The sequence below is a fragment of the Biomphalaria glabrata genome, chromosome 11, assembly GCF_947242115.1.
Source record: "Biomphalaria glabrata chromosome 11, xgBioGlab47.1, whole genome shotgun sequence".
NCBI lineage: Eukaryota > Metazoa > Mollusca > Gastropoda > Planorbidae > Biomphalaria > Biomphalaria glabrata.
This window is the reverse complement of record NC_074721.1, coordinates 30,192,392-30,217,476: the sequence shown is the minus strand read 5'-3', so window position 1 is coordinate 30,217,476 and position 25,085 is coordinate 30,192,392. Positions and strand designations below refer to the sequence as shown.

Below are 25,085 nucleotides of genomic sequence, written 5' to 3'. Positions count from 1 at the left end.
CGTGATAAAGACACGGGGCACTTTAAGCCGAAAATGTCGTAAATATATGCTAAATAAGGCGCAACGGGTCAAAATATAGTAGCTTGCCTTGATCTAAATAGCCTCCACTGTGGTGTTCTACAGAAATCAATGTTTTTTAAAGCTTTGTTCCCACAGTCAAACCAAAACATGGTCTCTTCTATTATATTCAAAATAGCTTTTATTTAGCGCATTTTTCATGCTTTAAGCGTGCTCAGTGCGTTATGGCTCAATCTCAGTGGACAGAGGGGGTTTCTGGGTAAAGGATTCCTTGCTGCCTTAAGACGCTCAGCAAGTACAACTTAGCTAAGAATTTGGATTCAAACTCAAGCCCACGTGATAGGTAACCAAGAGTTTCTTGCCTCTCAGCTACCCAAATAAAAACTTTTAAAAGACACGAACTAATCATTACTCACTTACTTCCACGAACTAATCATTACTCACTTACTTCCACGAACTAATCATTACTCACTTACTTCCACGAATCAATCATTACTCACTTACTTCCACGAATCAATCATTACTCATTTACTTCCACGAATCAATCATTACTCATTTACTTCCACGAATCAATCATTACTCATTTACTTCCACGAATCAATCATTACTCATTTACTTCCACGAATCAATCATTACTCATTTACTTCCACGAATCAATCATTACTCCTTTACTTCCACGAATCAATCATTACTCATTTACTTCCACGAATCAATCATTACTCATTTACTTCCACGAATCAATCATTACTCACTTACTTTCACGAACTAATCATTACTCACTTACTTCCACGAACCAATCATTACTCACCTACTTCCACGAACCAATCATTCTTACTTGTGTCTTCGCCTTAGTGTGACATATGTCCTGTAGTTCTTTCATTGTTGATGTCATAGGGGCGACCACTCAGTAACTCATGCCAACTTACTTATCTGTGTTTTCATGTTTGACTCCAGGTGTTGGTTCCTTGAATGAAAACTTATTTGACTCCCTTATGTGAACTATAGCTCACATGGGTCTTTGGTATTTTAAAAAGAATTATGTTCTGTAATGTTAATTATGTATGCAGTATGTTATATTTGTAATGGAAATCATTCAGTGACACACACCACTATCTTTCTTCTTAGTGTTCTGAGTATTTAGTCAACAAACACAGGTGAAACAAGTTCATATAATGCCACTAACAACGCTACATTGACCTAACCTTAGTCTAGTTTCCTCCTAAGTGCTTAATATAGTCTATATATCTTTATCAATATAATGCTAATATTTATTCAGGCAAGACAAACCCACAGACACACATTGCTACTATGCTTTGCGCAACAAGACCATAGATTGACAAGACTAACAGATTCTAGCCACCACAGCTACCTCTACAGTAGATAACGAAGATCATAAGTGACAAATCTTGTTCAAATAAGTAGCAATTCTAACGCTAGTGTAATAAAAATATTCCAATGTATCATGAAAAAACACACACACACACACATACATACATACGTATATATATATATATATATATATATATATATATATATATATATATATATATATATATATATATATATATATATATATACGTATGTATGTATATATATATATATATATATATATTCATCGGCCTCCTTCAGTCGTGAAACGACTATGGTTCATCTCGAACTGTGTACTATATGAGATGGTGTGTGTGTGTATGTACGAGGCCACCATGTATATATATTGTTATAATGCCGCCATGCACACCGCCATTCGAGATAGTGCAGAAGGTGCGCACTGCCAGAAACAAGACTAGGAAGGATGTTGACATTAGAGAGAGAAGAGAACGATTTCCGCCAAGTCTTGAAGCGAAATGAAGCTGCTGTGCTCAAGGCAGATGTCCTATGCGTTTGTCATGTCTCCATGTAAATAAACACCTATGTCTCGTTGAGTAGCCTCCCTTCAGTTATTACATTGGTGTCAGAAGTGGGATTATAAGCGACTCAACGAGAGGATATAGGATTCGATCACAATGGCATCTTTGAAACAACTAGACCAACTCTTAACGAGCTTAAGCAGGAACCTCTTTACCGACGCATGAAGCTTGGTTGTAGCAAGGAGGTGCTTACAGCTCGTCTCCTTCAAGCCCTGATCGATGAAGAAGAAGATCCAGAGACCTACCTATACCGGAGATTTTTGAGCTCATTGGCAAGATACAGGAAGATATTGATGCAATGCTTGATCAAATTAACAGGATGGGGAACAAGGTAGTAGAAAGAGTATGGCAAGTGGAAGAACAAACAGATCAATTTGATAAAATGGTGTCTCAAGCAGTTACCTGTAGACTCGTTGGTGAAGGAGCAGTTGCCTGTAGACTCGTTGGTGAAGGAGCAGTTGCCTGTAGACTCGTTGGTGAAGGAGCAGTTGCCTGTAGACTCGTTGGTGAAGGAGCAGTTGCCTGTAGACTCGTTGGTGAAGGAGCAGTTGCCTGTAGACTCGTTGGTGAAGGAGCAGTTGCCTGTAGACTCGTTGGTGAAGGAGCAGTTGCCTGTAGACTCGTTGGTGAAGGAGCAGTTGCCTGTAGACTCGTTGGTGAAGGAGCAGTTGCCTGTAGACTCGTTGGTGAAGGAGCAGTTGCCTGTAGACTCGTTGGTGAAGGAGCAGTTGCCTGTAGACTCGTTGGTGAAGGAGCAGTTGCCTGTAGACTCGTTGGTGAAGGAGCAGTTGCCTGTAGACTCGTTGGTGAAGGAGCAGTTGCCTGTAGACTCGTTGGTGAAGGAGCAGTTGCCTGTAGACTCGTTGGTGAAGGAGCAGTTGCCTGTAGACTCGTTGGTGAAGGAGCAGTTGCCTGTAGACTCGTTGGTGAAGGAGCAGTTGCCTGTAGACTCGTTGGTGAAGGAGCAATTGCCTGTAGACTCGTTGGTGAAGGAGCAGTTGCCTGTAGACTCGTTGGTGAAGGAGCAGTTGCCTGTAGACTCGTTGGTGAAGGAGCAGTTGCCTGTAGACTCGTTGGTGAAGGAGCAGTTGCCTGTAGACTCGTTGGTGAAGGAGAAGTTGCATGGTCAGGACTGTGACTGCACAAACAGTGGTGACGAAGACGCTGGGGATTGGAGCGCCGTCTGTGTCTGTGTTGTGGGCAAGTCTTGTGGGTGTGACTCCCTTCAGTTATTACAATATATATCAATATCGCCTCGGGCATTTCTGTAGGCCTACAATGCAGTCTATAAGACGCATTTCATATGATTAGCATCTAATTATAACCAATTGACCTCAAAATCATTATATTAAGTTTAATAATTAATCGATAACTGTACGCATGTATACAGTGAACTCTATATCTATAAAAGAAACATAGGTCTTATGTAGTTTTTTAACCGCTCAGTGTTTAGGCCCTAAAAGGATTGAACATACAGTGTCATAGTAGCATTCCTGCGGTACTTTCGGTGGGCCCTATATTATATAATGATTCTTAATCATGAGTAATTTTTTCCACACATTCTGATAGTTGTCATTTTTTTCCCCATTTTGTCAGCTTTTCTTTAGTTAGAATCGTTATAGTTGCTATTTTTTATAACGTCACCGATAGCCCATAGCCTGAGGATAAAATATACATTACAATTTTAAAATTATTTTCAAAATTAAGGTCGATAATTTAAGAGAGCCTAATTTTCCGGTGCCTAATTTTCCGTCTTGTCAAAAAGTGCCTAATTATCCGGTGCTCAAATTTCAGGGTGCCTAAATATCCGGGTGCCTAAATTTCCGCGTGCCTAAATATCCGGTGCATTTGTTCCCTACACCCTCTCATTGGGATTAGGGGGTGCACCGTATTGTTCTTTTTGATATCTTTCATTGATTGATAAATTACTGTTGAACAGCATTTATTAACAGATAGGTATATCACAAACTAATCTAATCAATGTAGAATATATAAAATATATTTAACTAATGTAAATCTCTCAAAGGTTAAGTGCACTCTGGGTTGTATAGTGTAAATCTCTCAAGAGACATTGGTGTTAAACAGAAAGCAACTAAAAATTCTTGAAAGCTTTCACCAAAGATGTCTGCGCTCTATCATGGGAATATGGTGGCACAACAAATAAAGTGCACTTGCAAACGCTGATATGAACAGTTGAGGGACAGCAGGGCACATTCCGTATGGGGGACGACCGTATACCAAAGGCGTTGCTTTTTGGTGAACGGAAAAGTGGTCTGCGCAACAGAGGTGCCCCCCCCCCTCCGAAAACGTGTTTAAGTCAAGCTTTCCCCAGCTTGCTTTAACTGAAATAGAAAAGAGCACCCGTCAGAGGAGGCTTCTTAACAATACAGCTGGAGACGCCGGAGGTTATTTTAAGTACCGCTGTGTACATCTTTGAGACCAAAAGGGAAATCTACTGCCGAGAATTGACGTTAACGGCGGAAAGAGAGCCTAAACCTAAACATCCGGCAGATAACGGTTATGTTTTCGCTGGATGTTGCGACCTATATGTAGGTTACAGCTGGGGCTGCATATCCACGTGAACTACTAAACTTCTTAATGATCTAGAAGACAGCCGACACAGTATTTACTTGGACAATGTCAACATTAATTCGTTGGAATTGGTGATTTTGAAACACTGAGATATAATTAAAACATTGAATCATAAAACTTATACATGAAAGTTGTTACAATACATTACTATATTCACATTCATGGGATAGGAAAGTCCCTCATCAAAAACTTTGAACAAGAAAGAAACCTTGCAATTTAGAAACAATCATTTGGACAGTTATTACAAGACGTCTTTGTCACAGCCAGTGCTTTTTCTTTTTTGTAAAAAAATAGATGCCGGTAGTCAGTGATGGATTGCCTAACTTATCTTATCTTATATGATACAGACGTTACTTCAAAAAGAAGAAGATGATTACGTCCTACGCGTCATGCATTTAGTCATGCATATTAACCAATGACCTAAATTCTACCAAGTTACTGGTTTTCCTGGCTAGCTCAGGCAACCCATTCCATGCTCTCAAAGCGATAGGGAAGAAAGAGCATTTGTACAAATTTGTCCTAGCAAATGGAACGAGAAATGTGCCTTTATCTTTGTGTCTTTCAGAGTATTTTATTAAATTCTGTTTTTGTATTTGAAGGTTCAGTGTTTTATGTATAATTGCTGACTTATATATTGATACTTTACTTTTTGAGTTTTCAATCCTGAAGGCTTCCAAAATTTAGAGATTTTACTAAAGGTGTTACTCTAGTCAAATGTGAATATTCGTTTGTTATGAATCTCACTGCTCTATTTTGTGTCTTAATGTTTCTTAATGTTTTCTTGAGTTGAGGGGTCCCAAACAGAGGAACATATTCTATTATTGGCCTAACCAAGGTTAAAAAACATTTTAGTTTTATGTTCTTATTTGATTTATCTAAATTTCTTTTAATAAACCCTAATGCTTTGTTTGATTTTTTGATAGTTTCATCAATATGGGGATTCCATGTCAGTTTTTTATTTATTATAACATCTAGGTATTTTGCGTTTTTAGTCTGTGTTACTGGTTTGCCATGAATAAGATAAGTGGAATTAATTTTTTTTTAGTTTTTTTTTTGTTACTCTTAATAACTGACATTTTTCTAGGTGGAAAGACATGCTCCAATTTGATTCCCATTTCTGTAATTCGTCTAATTCTCTTTGTAAAATTTCTGTATCTTGTGTTTTTTTTTATTGTTCTATATATTATGCAATCGTCTGCAAATAATTTGACTTTTGTTCCTGAACTAGTGCAATTTGGTAAATCATTTATGTTAATTAAAAATAGTAGTGGACCTAAGACTGTTCCTTGAGGTACACCTGATTTTACTGTTATCGGTGTTGATTTAGAGCCATTTATTATTACAGTTTGTTCTCTCATTCTCTCCTTTCAGTTTTTCTACTAAATTAAGTGCTTGTAAACATTGTGATCGTACACAGCAACTATTTTCGGAAATGTGCAAGGTTTATGAAGACAACACGGCTCAGAAATCTATTGTCTGTATTGCTCGAAATTTCTCAAGCTGGGAAGTCTTGTGCTGATGTTTTGGCGGGCCGGTCAGAACCACTTCTTGGGCCGAATCTGGCCCGCGGGCCGTAGTTTGGGAATCACTGATCTAAACCTTTTGAAAAATCATCAATTAGTCTTATTTGTTGTGTTTCTCATGATCTATATTTCCTAAAACCATGTTGGTATGGAGTAAGGACATTATGTTTGTCTAAGTGGTTTATGATGTTCCTATATATTATTTGTTCTAGGATTTTACATGTGATGCTTGTAAGTGATACTGGTCAGATTTTTCTCTTTTTTTAAATAGGGGGGAGGGGGTGACATTAGTTTCGTTCCAGTATTTTGAATACTGGGGCTAGCTCATTGCTTAGTTCTTTGAGTAATCTAGCTGGAATACCATCAGGTCCAGACGCTTTATTTGGGTTTAATGTTCACTAATAGTTTATGGATTCCCTTTTCTTGTACTTCTATATCTCCTATGTTGTCTACTTGGTTCAAATTAAGTAATATGTCTTTGTCTCCTGGGGCTGACAATGCTGATGCAAAGTATTTATTTAACTACTAATAAATTAACAATAAACGTTAAAATATAAGATTGGAAAAGGTGCCGGTACGCTGTACCGGTGCATACTGTCACAAAAAAAAAACAACACTTGTCACAGCTCTCTTTGCTCTCACCTCCATCGCCCACAATGGTCATCGTCCTGTTCATATTCTTTGTTCCCCACATTTATATTCACAAAGTCCTATACTAATTCTCAATTTATTGAGGAAATTGTTAAAGCCGATACCAATACTATCCAAAGGCGCAACTACCGAAAGTCTGAATGGAAGCCGAAGACGCACTTGCTTCTCTATATTCGGGAGGAATTTAAGGATTCTACATCTTCGTGACTCTGAGTTAGTGATTCTACGTCATGTAACAAGGCTCGCTCTCCAGGAGTAAATGGCGTTGTGAATGTTACTTCCAGTACATCATCATTATGGGATTCAACAAGTTTCTTGAATCTGTTGTGACACATTTTACAGCATCTTAATTTTGGTAGCAAAGGATCTCTATATTACTGTACACTAATGTATATAACTGCTGTGAAAATGTGAAATCACACATTGGCCTCTTTGTCTAAAAACGAACACACTTCCGGTCATTCGTGGATACAGTTTATCTGACGTAGCCTATATAATATATATGTAAAAATAGATTATACATACATACAAACAATGATCTGTGACATCTCGCCCCTTCTATAAGTATAATCAATCAAGTAATTTAAACACAATTTAAAGGTTTAAAGATCACAATTTAATCAAACCCGGGTTTTATTATCTTTTATTCCTCTTTCAAAAATTAAACTGAAACAAAATTGTGGAAGAAACCAACTAAAAAGCAAAAGTATTTCCTAGAGAGAGAGAGAGAGCGACAGTGAGAGAGAGAGAGAGACAGAGAGAGACAGACAGAGAGTGGACAAAGACTATTTTGTCATTCGCATGATTTAGAATTTAGACTATTCTGAAGGTTAAAAATGTGTGTTTTTTTTTAAATGAACTTTGTACCATGCCTACATGTAAATGTCTAAATATAGATTCTTTTCACGTTCACCACTTTAATCCGTTGGACTGTTGGGGCACCACACATGACCGTCGTGTAATCGTATCATTTAGTTAGGATCTGTCATCTAATTATATTTGTAACAGATCTAGAATCTAGAGTAATAATAATAGTAGAGTAAAGTAAATTTTCCGTTTCAGACCTTGTGATCTAAAGGGCAGATGATGGTCATCTGTTTCTATGACCAACGGTTAACGAGCAGGGTGTCATGTGGCCAGCACAACGACCTTACTTTCCAAACTAAAGTCAGGTACACATTAGAGTTGAGTGGACTCAGGGATGACCTAAAAATCCCGAAATTCAAAATCATCCAGGTTCGAAAGCCAACCGCTAAACCACTCAGCCACCGCGCCCATTTTTCAATAAATAATCATCTGGAAATTTGGTTTACGTCTTTTTATTTTAAATACGGCTTCAGTGTGAATAGCTGCACTTTACTCAAATATTTCTTTGTATTTTAAACACAGCTTCAGTGTGAATAGCTGCACTTTACTCAAATATTTCTTTGTATTTTAAACACAGCTTCAGTGTGAATAGCTGCACTTTACTCAAATATTTCTTTGTATTTTAAACACAGCTTCAGTGAGAATAGCTGCACTTTACTCAAATATTTCTTTGTATTTTAAACACAGCTTCAGTGTGAATAGCTGCACTTTACTCAAATATTTCTTTGTATTTTAAACACAGCTTCAGTGAGAATAGCTGCACTTTACTCAAATATTTCTTTGTATTTTAAACACAGCTTCAGTGTGAATAGCTGCACTTTACTCAAATATTTCTTTGTATTTTAAACACGGCTTCAGTGTGAATAGCTGCACTTTACTCAAATATTTCTTTGTATTTTAAACACAGCTTCAGTGTGAATAACTGCACTTTACTCAAATATTTCTTTGTATTTTAAACACAGCTTCAGTGTGAATAGCTGCACTTTACTCAAATATTTCTTTGTATTTTAAACACAGCTTCAGTGTGAATAGCTGCACTTTACTCAAATATTTCTTTATATTTTAAACACAGCTTCAGTGTGAATAGCTGCACTCTACTCAAATATTTCTTTGTATTTTAAACACGGCTTCAGTGTGAATAACTGCACTTTACTCAAATATTTCTTTGTATTTTAAACACAGCTTCAGTGTGAATAGCTGCACTTTACTCAAATATTTCTTTGTATTTTAAACACAGCTTCAGTGTGAATAGCTGCACTTTACTCAAATATTTCTTTATATTTTAAACACAGCTTCAGTGTGAATAGCTGCACTCTACTCAAATATTTCTTTGTATTTTAAACACGGCTTCAGTGTGAATAGCTGCACTTTACTCAAATATTTCTTTGTATTTTAAACACAGCTTCAGTGTGAATAGCTGCACTTTACTCAAACATTTCTTTGTAGTCAGTTAAGAGCTGAATAAACCTAAATAAATAGACAGTTAATAGAACTGGATTATCCAAAGCTCACCTGAAATACTCTTTACAAAAAAAAAAGGAAGCATTACTAGAATAAATATAAGTTGGAATCGTAGACTATCATCCACTTCATAAAGTAGGCTTGAATTTAACCGATTTTTTTTTACAAAATTAATTCTAGAAAATATTGTCTGATCTTGCTTATAATAGTCATGGTTTAGCGTCAACTCCACCCATCCATCCCAGTGACCCTACAGCCCTTAGAGGGCTCTGGCCTGCATCAGCAAACCCTCCCATTCAGATCTTTCTTAAGCTTTTCGTTTCCATGCCCGAAATTTAAGTTGTTGTAGATGTGCCTCGTTAATCCATTGTATTCGTGGTCTGCCTTTAGGCTAGCGTCACCATAGACATTTACTGTAAAGACGCATGTCACACAATAAGCGAATAGAGGCCAACATACATATTTACATAAATATAAAGGGAAAGACCATTCGTTGATCTGACTCACAAGTGCATATATTGTTCTTTGACGACATATAAAAACAACAATAGAATAAGCCTACTTTAAATGACACAAAAAAACAAACAAACTAGAACCTTTCTATAACAAGGAAGTAGACAAGCTAAAGCATGATATCTACCTTGGTTTGTTTGGAGTCAACATAGATTTTAAGTACTGAGACTAAAGAAATGTCATGACGTGTTCCTGATATGTCGCTTACGTTCGTCATTTTTATTAGTTAATGTATTGTCTTGCCAGTAAATAAAGTTCTCACATTCAAGTCAAAGCTTGTTTCTTTTGTCACTACAATCCTATAGGCCTACAACTACCGAGTCTAACCTCGGGTTTATTTGAAGAGATGTAATTATAAACTGGGTATGGGTGAGTACTGCATTTCTCATTGATCTTCAGACTCGAAGACAAGCCTTATTATTATTATTATTAATATTTGTATTATTATTATTATTTGTATTAGTATTATTATGTGTGAATAGATGTGTGAGAAAACAGTGCAACTGTTAGATGTTGTGATGTATGGATATTTAATTACACATGGATCGTTTGATTATTTTTTGTAGTTTTTAGTAATGCAGGTTTAACATTTTTTGCGATAGTTGTACTTCTAAGCTTGAAAGTGTATTTACTACGGAGCTAAGTGACTCCTAAAACGAGCTACCTGTTTTGATATATCGAATGGGTGAACGAACACTGACTTATTTTATTATTTAGGAACCGATTAAAAAAACAATAACATTGTGTTCCATTAAAAGTTGACATACAATAACTATAAAAATATTTGAAACACTGAGAGTCTCAACACAGTCAGTCTAAATGTGTGTCATTAAAAATATAAGATGGCATACAACTTAGCAAATATTTGAACTCTGAGAGTCACAACACAATCAGTGTCAATGTCTCTTGTCCTACTTTGTGATTGTCGTAGGAATCGAGTCGAAGACGCTCGGAACTCTTGATCCACGGAAGTTTCCTGACAACGGCCAGAGTGAACCATCGTTCTGGATGCAATCCAATCAGATGTAGCTTTGTTTCATCCATATTTCCGATGGGTCGGGCAGGGTTCGAACCTTGTACCAACGAGACGATGGCAAGACGAGGGGTAGATGCTGTAATCGTCATTTCTGAAGGAACATTCAAAGCATGGTCAACAAAACAAAACAACAACAAAAAAACAACAAAAAGTAGTAATGTAGCCTCCTAGCGAAACCAAAATCACTTCTGAAGTACAGGACACGTTAAAACGAACTTATTGTTATGAGATCTAGCCTCTTGTTTCCATTATTCTTTCTTATAGATCTTCAAACATTATAGATTTCTACGCCAGGGAATAAATGGACTCCAAACCTGCACATTCAATCCAGAATTTACGGAGCATGTTTTATTTAGTGACTCCAAATGAAACATCCTACGAGAGAGTAGAAAATGTGCCAGATTTTAGACGTGAGGTGAATTATCATTAACATTATTTTACTTTGATAATAAAATTAGATATGACTCACTATGTCTGTCTGTCTGGGACAATTCGAGTTGAAAATTTTCACAATCATTTATTATTCCTAACAAAATATGAATCAATAAAAATTAATTAATTAAGTAGTGGTAATTAATAAATTTTGTTTGATATTGATAATGAGAAAAATCGTAGAATATTGATATATATGGCTATAAATAAACAGTTCTTCCCCTAAGATGAGCTTTGCTTTTTTTTTTAATATTTTTTTTTTCACTTAGCTCGTTATTTTTTATTTGTTGTTACCGTGTACTATTTGTACAAATGAACTTGTTCTGTCTGGTCCAAAGTTGGAGCACGTTAGTTGTTCTCCCACTTCCCATTCTCAGATCAAGTTGAAAGTTTGCACAATTATTCATTGTACCTGACAAGACATGAGTCAATACAAAAAAAATAACCAATTAGTTAATAAATTATTGGAAATTAATTATTTTGCTTGATATCAGAATATATATATATCATACATTTTTTATTTAAAAAAAAAATTCTTTTGTTTGTTCATGTTTCGTAACAAATTCCCAGCATTAAAAGATCAATATTTCTCTCTCTACTTTCAGACACTTCCATATTTCATCGCCATGTTTTTGTTGGAGTGTTTCATGTTGAGACGTCAAGGAAAGAATTGGCCACGAATCAATGATAGCGTAAATAGCATCTCACATGCAGTGTTGAGCACGCTACCAATGTACGACAGATTAATGCTAAAAATTTGGTTTGAAAAGACAAAAAAAAAATATATATGAAGGGATTCAGGGGTTACTTAAGTACTTAAGTCATTAGAGATCCCAGTTGAAACCTCTAGGACACCTGTTGGGGAGATTGCAGATCTCTTACAAATATCTTAGATCGAGTGAATTAAACTCTAAAAAAATAAGTGTTCCGCCAAATACTTCGAATGTGCGAAATGTTCCATTAAGGAAAAGTTTGTAAAACACTCATAGATGGCTAGCCACACCCTTTTTTTTCTGGAAGCGTCATAAGAAAAATGTCGCAAAACGCTAAGATAAGAGAAAGGAAATGCTTACGTCTTAATCAAACGAATCTTATATGTCATCGTTGAAGTCAACTGCACTTGTAGTCTGGTCATTGAGAAATTGGATTTTTTAAAAACAGTCGGATATTAATGTTTAATTTTCTCCCTGCCAACTAGATCTCTTCTAGTGTAAAATGGCAATGAGACGGTAGAGATGTAAGACTAGAAGAAATTTAGATTTTTAACCAAATTTGGCAGTTTCTCTAAACGAATTTTGAAAGAAAATACTTAAAAGTAAACTATATATTTCAAATATTGGAGATTTCAGCGATAAATTAACGAAGCCGATGACCTTAAACACAACTTCAAATTTGACAACTAAATAACAACAAAATTAACCTATAAATGGAATCACACACGGGATTGAATTTCGCAGTGCTTGAATAAAAATAGCTTATCTACAGTTCCTTTATTCTATACATCGTATACACCAAAAACAAAAGATAGCTATTGACAGTTATTCCGGCAAAGATAAGATTCTCTAATTACCCACGATAATTCATTACAAAAAAAAAAGCTTATCACTTTGGGGAGGCAGACACTAATTCGGGAAGGCAACTGATCTCAGGGAATGACAACAAAATTAATGCTTCAAATTGAGACATATTAAAATAAAAAAATCATTCAGCTAGGCAGCCACCGTGGCTTACATTAGAATCAACCCAATTTCTCATTCCCCCATACATTTTTTTTTTATAAAAAAGGCCTTCATTAGCAATAAAATCAGTTTCACCTCGATTTATTCCTCTCGCAGGCATTAATCTTAACTCTTTATCTCCCAATCGACGATACCATCGTTGATTTTGACCTCATAAAATTAAATTAATGTTTAATTTTTAAACTTGACTCTGATTTATATAAAAAGAGCATGCATTTCCCTTTAATTCTATACCAAATACAATATTTTATGATAACAAACAACAAAGCTATTAAAGCCCAATCATAACAGGGGTAGTGAAATAGTAATGAGCAAATGAAGAATTCCTTCAAAACGTGGAAAAATAATTGCGGAGAGAAAGAGTTAATGAATAAATAATTTATTTAACATTCTGTGAGTGTATTCAATCACAAAGTTCTCTAACGACCTTAATCTGTTTTGTTTCCTTCTATCTACACGCTATCATTGAAGATTTTCATAAATGGCAGAAAAACTAAAAATAGCAACTCTGTTTGTCCGATGTACAATATGAAGGACGTAATGATAAGCTGTATTTTTGAAGAGTATGTTAGGTGGTCTATTCATTGTGTGCATTATCAGCACCACAGAATCACACTTTGTAAACTCTCCCGCTTATATCACCAAATATGGAGAAAACATAAGTTTTTTTTCTCATGGACTTACAATTTGTTTTGGGCGAATAAAGGAGATACAGCATATACATTTCTTTTTGTTTTAATGGTATAGAGTGAAGTTAAATTAAGAGTCCTTGACATTGTTTAGTTTATCAAGAAAATCTCAAACTGCTATTCAATGCCGCCACTTGTACATTTTTTTTTCGTTTCCAATGCACACTTCTCAGAGCATCTAAAACTGAAAATACTTTAGTGCAGCGTTGTCGGACTAGAGTTAATGAACATTGATATGGTAAAATTGAATTTCTGAAAATTGTAAATATATATACAAAGGGAATCCAAAATATTATGTCTTTAAGATTATTTTCTGTTTCATTACATTATCAAAACTCTTCTTGACCATACTGTGGGAGCTTACAGAGCTCTATTTTTCTCTTTTTTTTTTTCTCATTGAGATACAGAGAAAAATAATGTGTTAACGATATCTGGGGCCACCTTGAAGGTTTCAAACAACTTATTCTATTTACAAATCAGACGAAAACGAATTGTCTCATTTCACAAATTTAAATTTACTGACTATTGTGAATGAAGACAAGCTTAGGTATTATGAAAATAACATGATAATTTCAATGCAAATTTGAAAGATTTGAAAAATTCTGCACTATGAAAAAGATTTAAATATTTACAGAATGCTTTTTAGTATGTATTGCAGGTAGTAAAACCAGATTTGTGACTTGATTTAATTGAACTCCAATGTAATAATCATGTCAAATTTGTTTTTCTAAATATTCCAAAATTGAACAGTTTTACTAGAAGCTTGCAGAATTCAGTTCTCCAAGTTTATATCTAGACTAGATATTAAGATCTTTAAACACTACAAAAAAATGTGAAAATTTTCGAAAAAGCTGAAACAAGGCGTTGTTTTGTAAAGAAGTTATAAGAAAAGTAGTTTTTTACAACCCTAATCTATGTAACATATAATTTAAATCTGAACAACTTTATAGTCAATGAAATATAAGTCAGTATAGAGATTTCATTTAGCAGTTATATGCTATTTACATTAAAAAACCGGAACAACATATTATTGATCATGTGTTTTTGCAACGTTTAAGCAAAGAAATTCAATCTAATATATATTAGAAGAGCAAACAAACATTCGTTGCATTGATTTGTTTTTCACAAAAACATCCGGAACTATTTCTTATAGATAATATTGAGCTGTTTCGGAAGGAACATTAAAGGTTAAATCAGATTTTCAATATCTTTTAGAGTTGTTGTTTTTTAAAATCTAAACGTGACGGACAGACCGACCGACAAACAAAACACATAAAAATAAGTGTCTTTTATTCTGATGGGGGCACTAAACATAGCTTGCATAATTAATGTAATAAATTAAAAGGTTTGCTTTTAGAAAACCAAAAGTAGCCGTTGCACCTAAACTTCTAGCCGCATCGAATGGTGAAATAATATTTTTCATTTCTCTTCTAGTTTACGAGATCTGAGTGTGACAGATGGACAGACGGACAGTTTGCACAAACCTAATAACGGCTTTTCTCCTTATGGGGGCCGCTAAAACAATTTGGATAGAAGAATATTCACATTCCCATGTTTGTTTGAAAGGCATAAACAAGCAAAATATACAAATACTTTTAAACAAGAAAAATATTTGTTAAAAAATAATTCATTTATAGCTTATCTATACAACTTATAGAGCGATTATTTGCGGTTTATAGGTAATGAGAGGATTTTTAAATACAAAACCCCTCTTGGCTACTCTGATAGTATCTGAATACTGTTGTATGCTTTAGTCTTATATTGAAGAGGGGGGTTTATCATTAAAAAAAATTTGGAGGGGGTTTTAAACTCAAAACCACCCTTTTCTACGCTCATGGAATTTGGTGACTGTCATTTGTATTATTTTTTGTTTTATTGAAGAGGTGGGTTTTAACCTCAAAACCCCCGGGAGGGGGATTTAAACTCGAAACCCTTTTGGTGCTCTGGGGCAAGTGATGATAAACATTAAAATCTTACCGAAAATTAACAAAATCAAAGCAAAAAATCAGTCATAAAATCGCCCCCCCTGTGTGTGTGCGTGTGGGGGGGAAATTTATTCGGGGGGGGGGGATTGATCTCCAAGACCCCTTCCTGACTACGCCCATGCTCCGAATCTAATCTGTGATCAAGCTGAAAATTTGCATAATTACGTCTTTTACCTGACAACAGAAGAATTAATAAAATAAATTTAACCAATTAGTTTATTAGCTAGAGGTAATTAATTATTTTGTTTAGTATCTCGAACAAGAGAAAGAAGTTGTACTTGACTGAAGTAGTGTGGTGTAAGCTGATTAAGTCCCCAATTTATAGGACGTCGTTCATCGACCCCTTTTTTTGTTATAAATGCTATTTCATTGTTACATTTTTAGTCTAGATTTATTACAAATTTAATGACATAATTGATCCAAACTAACAGATACAACTACGTTTAATAGAAGCTTTGTTATTTTAAAAAGTATATTTTAAAAATATTTTCGTCTTTTTAAATCTAAAATTCATTACTTATAAGCCGCAAATAATCGCTCTATAAGTTGTATAAATAAGGTATAAAGGAGTTATTTTGTAAAAAAAAAATTTCTTTTTTAAAAGGGAATGTAAATATTCTTCTATCCTAATTTTTTTAATGATAAACCCGCTAAGAGAATATCCGTTATTAGGTTTGTGCAAACAGTCCGTCTGTAGGTCTGTCCGTCTGTCGCTTAGGAAACACACACACCACAAAGCACCCTTTTGGTCAGGACATTGCGCCCCCTCCACATGAGAGAAACTAGGGCCCCCCTTCCCCCGAGAAAATGTTTTTAAAATTAACTTTTTAATTACCGGTTATACATATACTTACAGTACGGGCTTTTCGACTCAAAACAAATGTTACAAACAACCCGCGAAAATTTTAGGACCAAAATAAGTAGGCGCGTATGGAAAAATCAGTGGGACTCCCTCGCATGCTGGTCAATTTTTTTTTTCAAGTTTCCAAAATAATTTCTTATGTAGGCCCCTACGAATATTGTTTATATTTTCTAAGGATAATGGGATAATTAGAATTTATATAAAATATTCAAGTAATTTTTTTATTTAACTATTTTTTTAAGTAACATTGGAATAAAGATTAGGCCGCCCCTATAGTCGGCCGCCTGCGTGCAATGCTCATATTGCACAATAGGTAGCGGCGGCCCTGAATATATCTCTTTATCAATAATAGGCTATTAGTTTGTAACCAGTTTGTTATTAAGTTAATAGCAATGCCTGGTCGTGTGGTTAGCGAGCTGGACTGATTATCTCGACGGTTCCGGGTTCATACCCTGCTCGCTGCCATCCCCCGTAGTCCAAAAGGGAGGTAGACAAGGAAGTTAATTATCTTTAATTTTGAAGGAACATTCGAAACATGTAAAACAGAAAAACATTTTTTTTTACAACGACAAATAAATCTTGGAAACAATATTACTTTTGAAAATCAAAAAAATATCACGTGTTGAATATTCCTTGCGAATAGGCGGATCCGACAGGGATCCAACAGGTCCGCCTTTTTGATAACACAAACTCTCTTTGTAATCTTGTTTTAAATACTTTTTCTCACAGGCTCCTCTTCAGATCCACGGAGATACTGACATACATCTGGATCTACGATAACCTTCATTTCGTGGATCTTCCTTGGGATAATCCATGGACATGGATACTTGGCATGCTGACAGTGGACTTCCTGTTTTATTGGTTTCACCGGATAGGTCACGGTAAGTATCTGCTCACATATAGGTCAATGTAACTATCTGCTCACATATAGGTCACGGTAAGTACTTGCTCACTTACAGGTCACGGTAAGTACTTACTCACTTATAGGTTACGGTAAGTACTTGCTTACTTATAGGTCAAGGTAAGTACTTACTCTTTTAAAAGGCATGTTCTTACACTATATTCAGATGCTCGAAAAGGACTAGTTTGAGCGTACACAGTTCTCTTACCAAAAATAAAAACAACCAGGTTCCACTATTTTATTGATTTTTAATGAAAGTTTAATTGAATACCTGTACATGATTTAGACAAAATAAAAAAATTGTATGTGTTTGATTTCTCTGCATGTTTCAAAATACAAACGACAACAGCAAGACCGGCCGTAACTATTGCGGGGTCCTATGCGAAACGGATTGCGCTGGTCCCACTCTGGGCAGGGATTAGGTTAATAAGTGAAAATTTTGCGTTCGACAATCAATTTATATTTGCATTACACTTGTATTAAATGAAAGTTGACATTGCCTTTTTTTTTCGCGAGTAGGAATGGCGTTTTCCATATTGAATGAAACCCCAAAATGACTATTTTGTCTATTTTTCAGGAGAGTTTTCAGTAAATTTACAGGGCTTTTTCGTATATTTTTGCAATTTCAGGATATTTCCAGGATCTATTGGATAACCGCGAGAATCTTGTTATAAGTTATAATGGTTTGTTTAATTTAATAATTTACACCTAGAATTAGCGTGCGGCATATGAGAGTGCAGGGTCCACTGCGACTGCATAGGACAGCAGTGTAACATTTTGTATTGTAAAGCTCATAATAAATGCAGTGCAATTTTTTTTTACAGAAACTAACATTGGCTGGGCTACACATCATGTCCATCATAGTTCGGAAGACTACAATTTAACAACAGCTGTTAGACAATCAATGTTTGACCACTATTTTAAAATGGTTCGTTTAAAAACTCTCTCTCACACACACACACATACACAAAAGTTTACCATAACTCTCTGCCTCTGCTTTACGAGTAGATTCTTTTTCCGAGTTGGCCATTTAAACATCCACTAATTATTTTGAATAATGATTTCATTGCATTTAGATCTAGATATATGATTTTTGTTTTGTTTTGTTTATGAGTGTTCCTCGTAAAAGTTATATTTCGGTCGATAGACCTCCGTTTTCACAAGACATGCTTCCTAATCCCTATCTACTCCAAACGAGGTTGGCTACTCATAATGACAACTGATTATGTCTCAAAATTCTGTGTATTAAATAAAAAAAAATATTTTATAGCCCCAAGAAAAACTATAATTCCACTTCTCTTATTCATGGCAAACCAGTAACACAGACTAAAAACGCAAAATACCTAGGTGTTATAATAAATGAAAAACTGTCATGGAATCCACACATTGATGAAACTATTTAAAAATCAAACAAAACATTAGGGTTTATTAAAAGATATTTCTATAAATCAAATAAGAACATAACACTAAATGTTATTTAACCTTGGTTAGGCCAATAATAGAATATGCACCCTCCGTTTGGGACCCCTCAACTCAAGAAAACATTAAGAAACTGGAACAGACACAAAATAGAGCAATGATATTCATAACAAACGAATATTCACATTTGACTAGAGTAACACCTTTAGTAAAATCACTAAATTTAGAAAGCCTTCAGGACAGAAGACTCAAAAGTAAAGTAGCAATTATACATAAAACACTGAACCATAATCTTCAAATACAAAAACAAAATTTAATAAAATACTCAAAAAGACACAAAGATAAAGGCATATTCCTCGTCCCATATGCTAGGACAAATTTGTACAAATACTCCTTCTTCCCTAGTGCTATTAGAGCATGGAATGGGTTGCCTGAGCTAGCCAGGAAAACCAGTGACTTGGCAGAATTTAAGTCATTGGTTAATATGCATGACTAAATGCATGGCGCTTAGGACGTAATCATCTTCTTTTTTGAAGTAACGTCTGTATTATATAAGATAAGATAAGATAATAATTATTTAGCAATTTTTTTAAAATTACATCCACAGTTGATTTATTCTCCGATGGCTTTATTTGTTCCGCCTTCAATCTTCTATGTTCACCTGCAGTTCAACTTTTTGTATCAACTCTGGATTCATACAACGGTAGGTGTCTGAAGACCATAGTCACTATGTTAACAGTCACTATGTTTACAAGCACTATTCACTATTTTTACAGTTAAATTATAGGCACTATGCAAAATTTGCGTGGGTGATGGACACTGTCTAGTGGGTGGACACGTATCTCTATAACGACTGCAACGATTTTCCTTGAAATTAGACAGCTTATATCATGGGCGTAGCCAGGGGGGGGTTGGGGTTTTAGTGACTGATTATTAGCTTTGATTTTGTTTATTTTAGGTGAGATTTTAATACTAAACCATCACTTGCCCCAGCGCAGCCAAGAGGGTTTTGAGTTTAAACCCCCTACCAGGGGGTTTTGAGTTTAAAAACGCCTACTGAGGGGGTTTGAGTTTAAACTCCCCTACCAGGTTTTGAGTTTTAAACCCCCTACCAGAGGTTTTTGTTGTTAAATCCCCCTCTTCTATAAAACAAAACCAAAAAATGCAAGCGACAATCCCCAAATTCCAATAGCACGTTTAAGGAAGATTTTGATTTTAAAATCCCCTCCAAAATTTACGATAACCCCCTCTTCAATATAACAAAAAAAGCAAATTATGCACTCAAAATGTTATGAGCGTAGCTAAATGGGTTTTGACTCAGTTTTAAGTTTAAACTCCCCTCCAGTGGAGTTTGAAGTTAAAAAATACATCTTCAATTTAAAAAAAAAGCAAATTACACACTCTACAATCTATGAGCGTAAAAAAGGGGTTTTGAGTTTAAACCCCCCGCCAGCGGGTTGGAAGATAAAAAATACATCTTCAATGTTAAAAAAAAGCAAATTACGCACTCAAAATGCTATGAGGGTTTTGAGTTTAAATCCCCCTTTAGAAGGATTTGATGCTAAAAAAATACCTCTTCAATATAAAAAAAAGCAAATTACACACTAAAATTATTTGAGCGTAGCCAAGCCATTTAGGGGTTTTGATTTTAAACTTCTTTCCTCCAGATGGTTTTGAGTTTAAAATCCCCCTACCGAGTGTTTTGAGTTGGAAAATCTTCAATATTATTCTAAAGCAAACTACAGTTACCAAACACTATGATCGTAGCTAAATAGGGTTTTGAATTAAAAAACAACAACAACTAAGTCCTGATAATTTTTAGTTTAAAACCCCCAACAGATGATTTTGACGATAAAACTTCCCTTTTCGATATAAAATCTAAGAGCGTGTTCAAGAGAAGTTACACATTTCTATCAGTGGCGGGGCTCCATTAATAAAGTGCAGTGAATAGTCATCTGCCGAAATTGAAAAACACTAAATGTGGCTCAATAAAGATCGCTAAGACAGATTTAAGGAGTCAATTATAGAGATCGGGTCTAAATCAAGGAAATCCCATGCCGAACTGGGTGTCGACCCCTTAGTAAGATTGTGACAGCGTCGCATGAGGTTTTCGGGACATGTTCACCGACAAAATGAATTACGCATATTAAAAGAGAGTTGCGATGACATCCTAGTACAAACATTCATGGAGGTCCTCAGAGCAGGTGGAAAGAGGCTTCAGACATTAACAGTGACAGATTTTTGTGGAAACAGCTTGCCAGCAAATGCGCCGAACGACGCGGGAGGGTCTAAGTCAGTAAGAATAGCACATTAGGTTTTTGAAATCAGACTTTTTTAATAGCAGGAAAATGCACTGTAGATACCTCAAAATATGCATTTTGTTGGCTTTCAATACCAGAAATAGTGCTTGGCGGCGGGGCTCCGCCAGACCCCCTTGCTAGCAATGGCTGTGAGTCTACAATTTTTCCACTAACTACAGGAAGAACAATACACGGGCACAATAAACGTATTCCGAAAGAATGAAGGGTCAGAATGTAATCAAGATGATGTACACACACACACACACACATACATACAAATATTTTTTTCGCGGGGGGGGGGGGGAGAGAAAATCCCCCCGAACCCCCCCCCCCCCCCCCGAAAAAAAATCCTGGATACGCCCATGGCTTATATATATCTTTGGCAAAAAATACTAGCCAATTGGCTACACAGAATGGCTCCCTGGTCGTGAAGGTATGCGCGCTGGACTGTCGTTCGGTCTTCTTGATGGTCCTGGGTTCATACGATGCCAGCTGTCATCCCCCGGCGTCTTGAGAGAGGTTTAGACTAGGAAGTAGATTATCTTTAACTCTGAATGAACATAACTATGTAAAATGTTTTACAAAACAAGACAGCGTGAAAACTCTGCATCCAACCTTAAAATGGGGTAATTTTGTTTTCATTCTTTGTAATTTTAGCTTTTGATGGCAAAGCTATCGCTCTGGTAAACCTTTATCAGCTTCATAAAGAGGAATTGTTTTTATTTTCAGGTCCTACCTAATTTCGGTCCACTGGAATATGTTCTGAACACACCAAGTCATCATAGAGTACATCATGGAAGAAATCCTGATTATGTGGACAAAAACTATGCTGGAGTTTTAATAATATGGGACAGAATGTTTAGTGAGTTAATGCATTGAAGAAAGTGTTATTATTGGAGACTGCAAATAGAGCAACAGGCTTGCAATATGAGCGTCAAGCGCCCACTTCCTCAATCGCTAGATACTTTTTTTTGTCTGGTTATATTATTTTTAAATGTTGTTTTTTTTTTTCGCTCAATTTAATTTTAATGATTCGATCTACATAAACGTTGAAACGGAATTTATAACTGCAATCCTAGGATGATTTTCAACACATGATTAAAAAATTAATGGTGTCTAAATTCTGAAAGCATAAGAGAGCTTTTTAAATGTTTTAATAAAAAGCTGAAAAGTTTAACAATACTCATATATTGTATGCAGGACAATTTTCTAAGGCGCAGAGTGAGTGTGTTTATATGAGGGGAGGAAATGAGTGATACTGGTAATCGAATCCACGGGCAAAAATATGTTCTTGGTGAGGGGTAGCGTTATTAAGTAGCTCGTGGCAGTTTGATGTAAAAGAAACTAAAATTCAAGTGTTTTAAGGGGCGGGCGAAACGTATTTGGGGGGAGGGGAGAAAAATTATAAAGAATTCACGATTTAAAAGTGGTCCATTCCACTTAGCATATACTAGAATACACTGGCTAAAACGAAATAAGGAATAGGGGGGGGGGGGGTGTTGATATGCTGGAAGTTTTATTGAATGGATTGGACCCGGGGGGGGGGGGGGGTATTGTGTGAGTATTTGCGAAATGTAATATGAAAAAAGGATTCAGGCCAAAAATTATCATAAAGCCTATCAAATATTTCGAATAAGAACTAAAAGCAGACGAATAGTCATAAAGTGTACATCAGACTATTTGCTACGGAGGAGAGTAGGAGAGGAATGATAATTAAATTTACGGGCTGGTCTAATTTAACGCATTAGATACTGTGATTCAATTGACAAAGGAATTTTTTGGGGAGCGTTTAACTTTAATTAGTAAGGAAAACAAGGTGGGGGGGGGGGGAGGCCATGACAAATTAAACAATTTATTGCCTGGTAAAAAATAATCGTGCTTAGCTGGTGGTTAATGCTAGTACTGCAATATAGGCTACCCAACCTACTAGTGCTACGACTGTAATCGCCTTTGAGGGCGAAGTTCGGACTTCATAGTTAATAGTTATCTCTGAGTTAATATTAAATGAGAGTATTCTCATTTTTTTACCACGGAGGAGAAGTTTATAATAACTTTAGTAGTATTCGCATTAGTAAGAAGTCTAATGTTCATTAAATGCCAGAGATGATTGCTAAACTAATACATTGTATTTGAAATCAATAGGAATACATGCGTTATCATTGCGATCTTGGTTTTTATTGAAACAAAGCTGACAGAGAGGGAGAGAGAAAGAAACAAAGAGAAGGGAGAAAAACAGATAATGGGAAGGAATAAGAAAAGGATGGAAGATAGAAACGTGAAACAGTGATAGACAGAAAGAGACAGATATATAAAAACAGAGACAGACAGAAAGAGACAGATAGATAAAAACAGTGACAGACAGAAAGAGACAGATAGATAGAAACAGAGACAGAAAGAGACAGATAGATGGAAACAGAGACAGAAAGAGACAGATAGATAGAAACAGAGACAGAAAGAGACAGATAGATGGAAACAGAGACAGAAAGAGACAGATAGATAGAAACAGAGACAGAAAGAGACAGATAGATAGAAACAGAGACAGAAAGAGACAGATAGATAGAAACAGAGACAGAAAGAGACAGATAGATAAAACCAGACTGACGAAGACAAAGAAAATACATTATCTATTAGTGTATTATCTCATTATTTCACTAATGTTGTAGATACTTTCCAAGAAGAAAAGGAAGAAGTTGCCTATGGATTATGCTTAAGAAACAAATTTTGGAACCCTATCAAAGGCCAGGTAGAAGGTCATGCATTACTACCAGTCCTGGTCATGCATTTCCATCATACTTGATCATACATGTCCATCATACATGTCCATCAAACTTGATCATACATGTCCATCATATATGATCCTACGTGTCCATCAAGCCTGGTCATACATTTCCATCATACTTGATCACGTATCTGAATGGCAAATGGCAGGGTGACACCTTTTGTAGGCTACTATTTTAAAAATATGTCATTTCATAGATGTCAAAAAAAAATATATTGATAGTTCAAATAATGACTGAAAATGTTGGATTGTAAAATGAATATACAAATGTAAGTTTAAACTGTATCTTTTTGTTTGATTTGTTTTTTAAATTGACTGGGCAAAAGTAAAACAAAAAGTCAATAATGAACTGAATCAATGAATAGTGATCGATATTAGGGCTAATACTGAAATCAAGGCGTATTATAGAATCACTTTTGAGAGTGATATCACTTGACAGTTCTGATAACTGCTTATCATGCTGTAAATACGACTTATCCTCCCTAGCTATATTACTTTCCTCTGATGTATAACAAGATAAAAGAATACCCAGAGTTTGTCAATAAGTTATTCGTTATTATCAAAGGACCAGGCTGGAAACCGGGATACCCTTGGAGATTTCCTCCTGACCGTTTGCCTAAGGTGAGTTCAACTTGAGCAAGCAACATATTTTTAAAAAATCCTTTTAAAAAAAAGCCTGACTAAGGGAAAAGAACACCACACTAACAACTATATATCTAATAATGTAGAAGTTATTTCCCTTATTCAACAACACGCAAAATAATGTATTATCAATAATTAATTGACTGATTGGCTAATTTTTAAAAAAAAATTGAGTCATGTTTTCTTAGGTACAATAAATAATTGTTTTAAAGTTCGAACTTGATCCGAGAATGGGTGTAGGAGAAATAGTATGTACAATTATCTAAGATGACCAAACCCTACATATTTAGCCATATTTGTGAATACTGAAGGATTAATTTCCCTCGTTGGTATCAACAAAATAATTAATTGCAAGTAATTAATTTTCTTTTTATAAAAAGTAATTAATGTCTTGTCTATGCCAATGAATAATTGTAAAAAAGTTTCCCCTTGATCCGAGGATGGGTAAGGAAGAGATAACGTGTACAATCTGACAGACAGAGTGAGCTGAGAGAAGCCATGTAAAGAAAGTAACAATTTTAATTAAAGGCCTACCGAGCTTGTGAATTCGAACAAATAGAAAATATGTTCCCAATTGTTTCTTGTTTCGTCATTTACAGATGGCGACGAATTGTATTGATCTATTTAGACAGTTTTCAATTCAAGGAATCTATTGCGATTAAAAATAAGATTTACATATTTCGGGTGCTCTTTCAGACTTGAAAATAATCTTCTCCATAGTTCACCCCCCCCCCCCTCCGCAGGACGACGGTGATGGCAGCAGGCGGGG

At 35.4% G+C, this 25,085-nt stretch overlaps 1 protein-coding gene across 2 annotated transcripts in view; it reads left to right on the top strand.

Annotated features, from left to right (window-relative positions):
• The window catches only part of LOC106076363 (alkylglycerol monooxygenase-like), a 32,288-nt gene that overhangs the window by 2,126 nt on the left and 5,077 nt on the right, over positions 1–25,085 (top strand). The window contains exons 2-9 of one of the 2 annotated variants that reach the window (XM_056045674.1): positions 10,833–10,983; positions 11,606–11,733; positions 17,005–17,156; positions 18,001–18,104; positions 19,203–19,298; positions 21,625–21,757; positions 23,559–23,638; positions 24,161–24,295. In XM_056045674.1, coding sequence (XP_055901649.1) covers positions 10,870–10,983; positions 11,606–11,733; positions 17,005–17,156; positions 18,001–18,104; positions 19,203–19,298; positions 21,625–21,757; positions 23,559–23,638; positions 24,161–24,295 — 942 coding nt within the window. In that variant the 5' untranslated portion in view covers positions 10,833–10,869. The remainder of the gene's footprint in view (positions 1–10,832; positions 10,984–11,605; positions 11,734–17,004; positions 17,157–18,000; positions 18,105–19,202; positions 19,299–21,624; positions 21,758–23,558; positions 23,639–24,160; positions 24,296–25,085) is intronic. The other variant, XM_056045675.1, reaches the window with a different exon arrangement.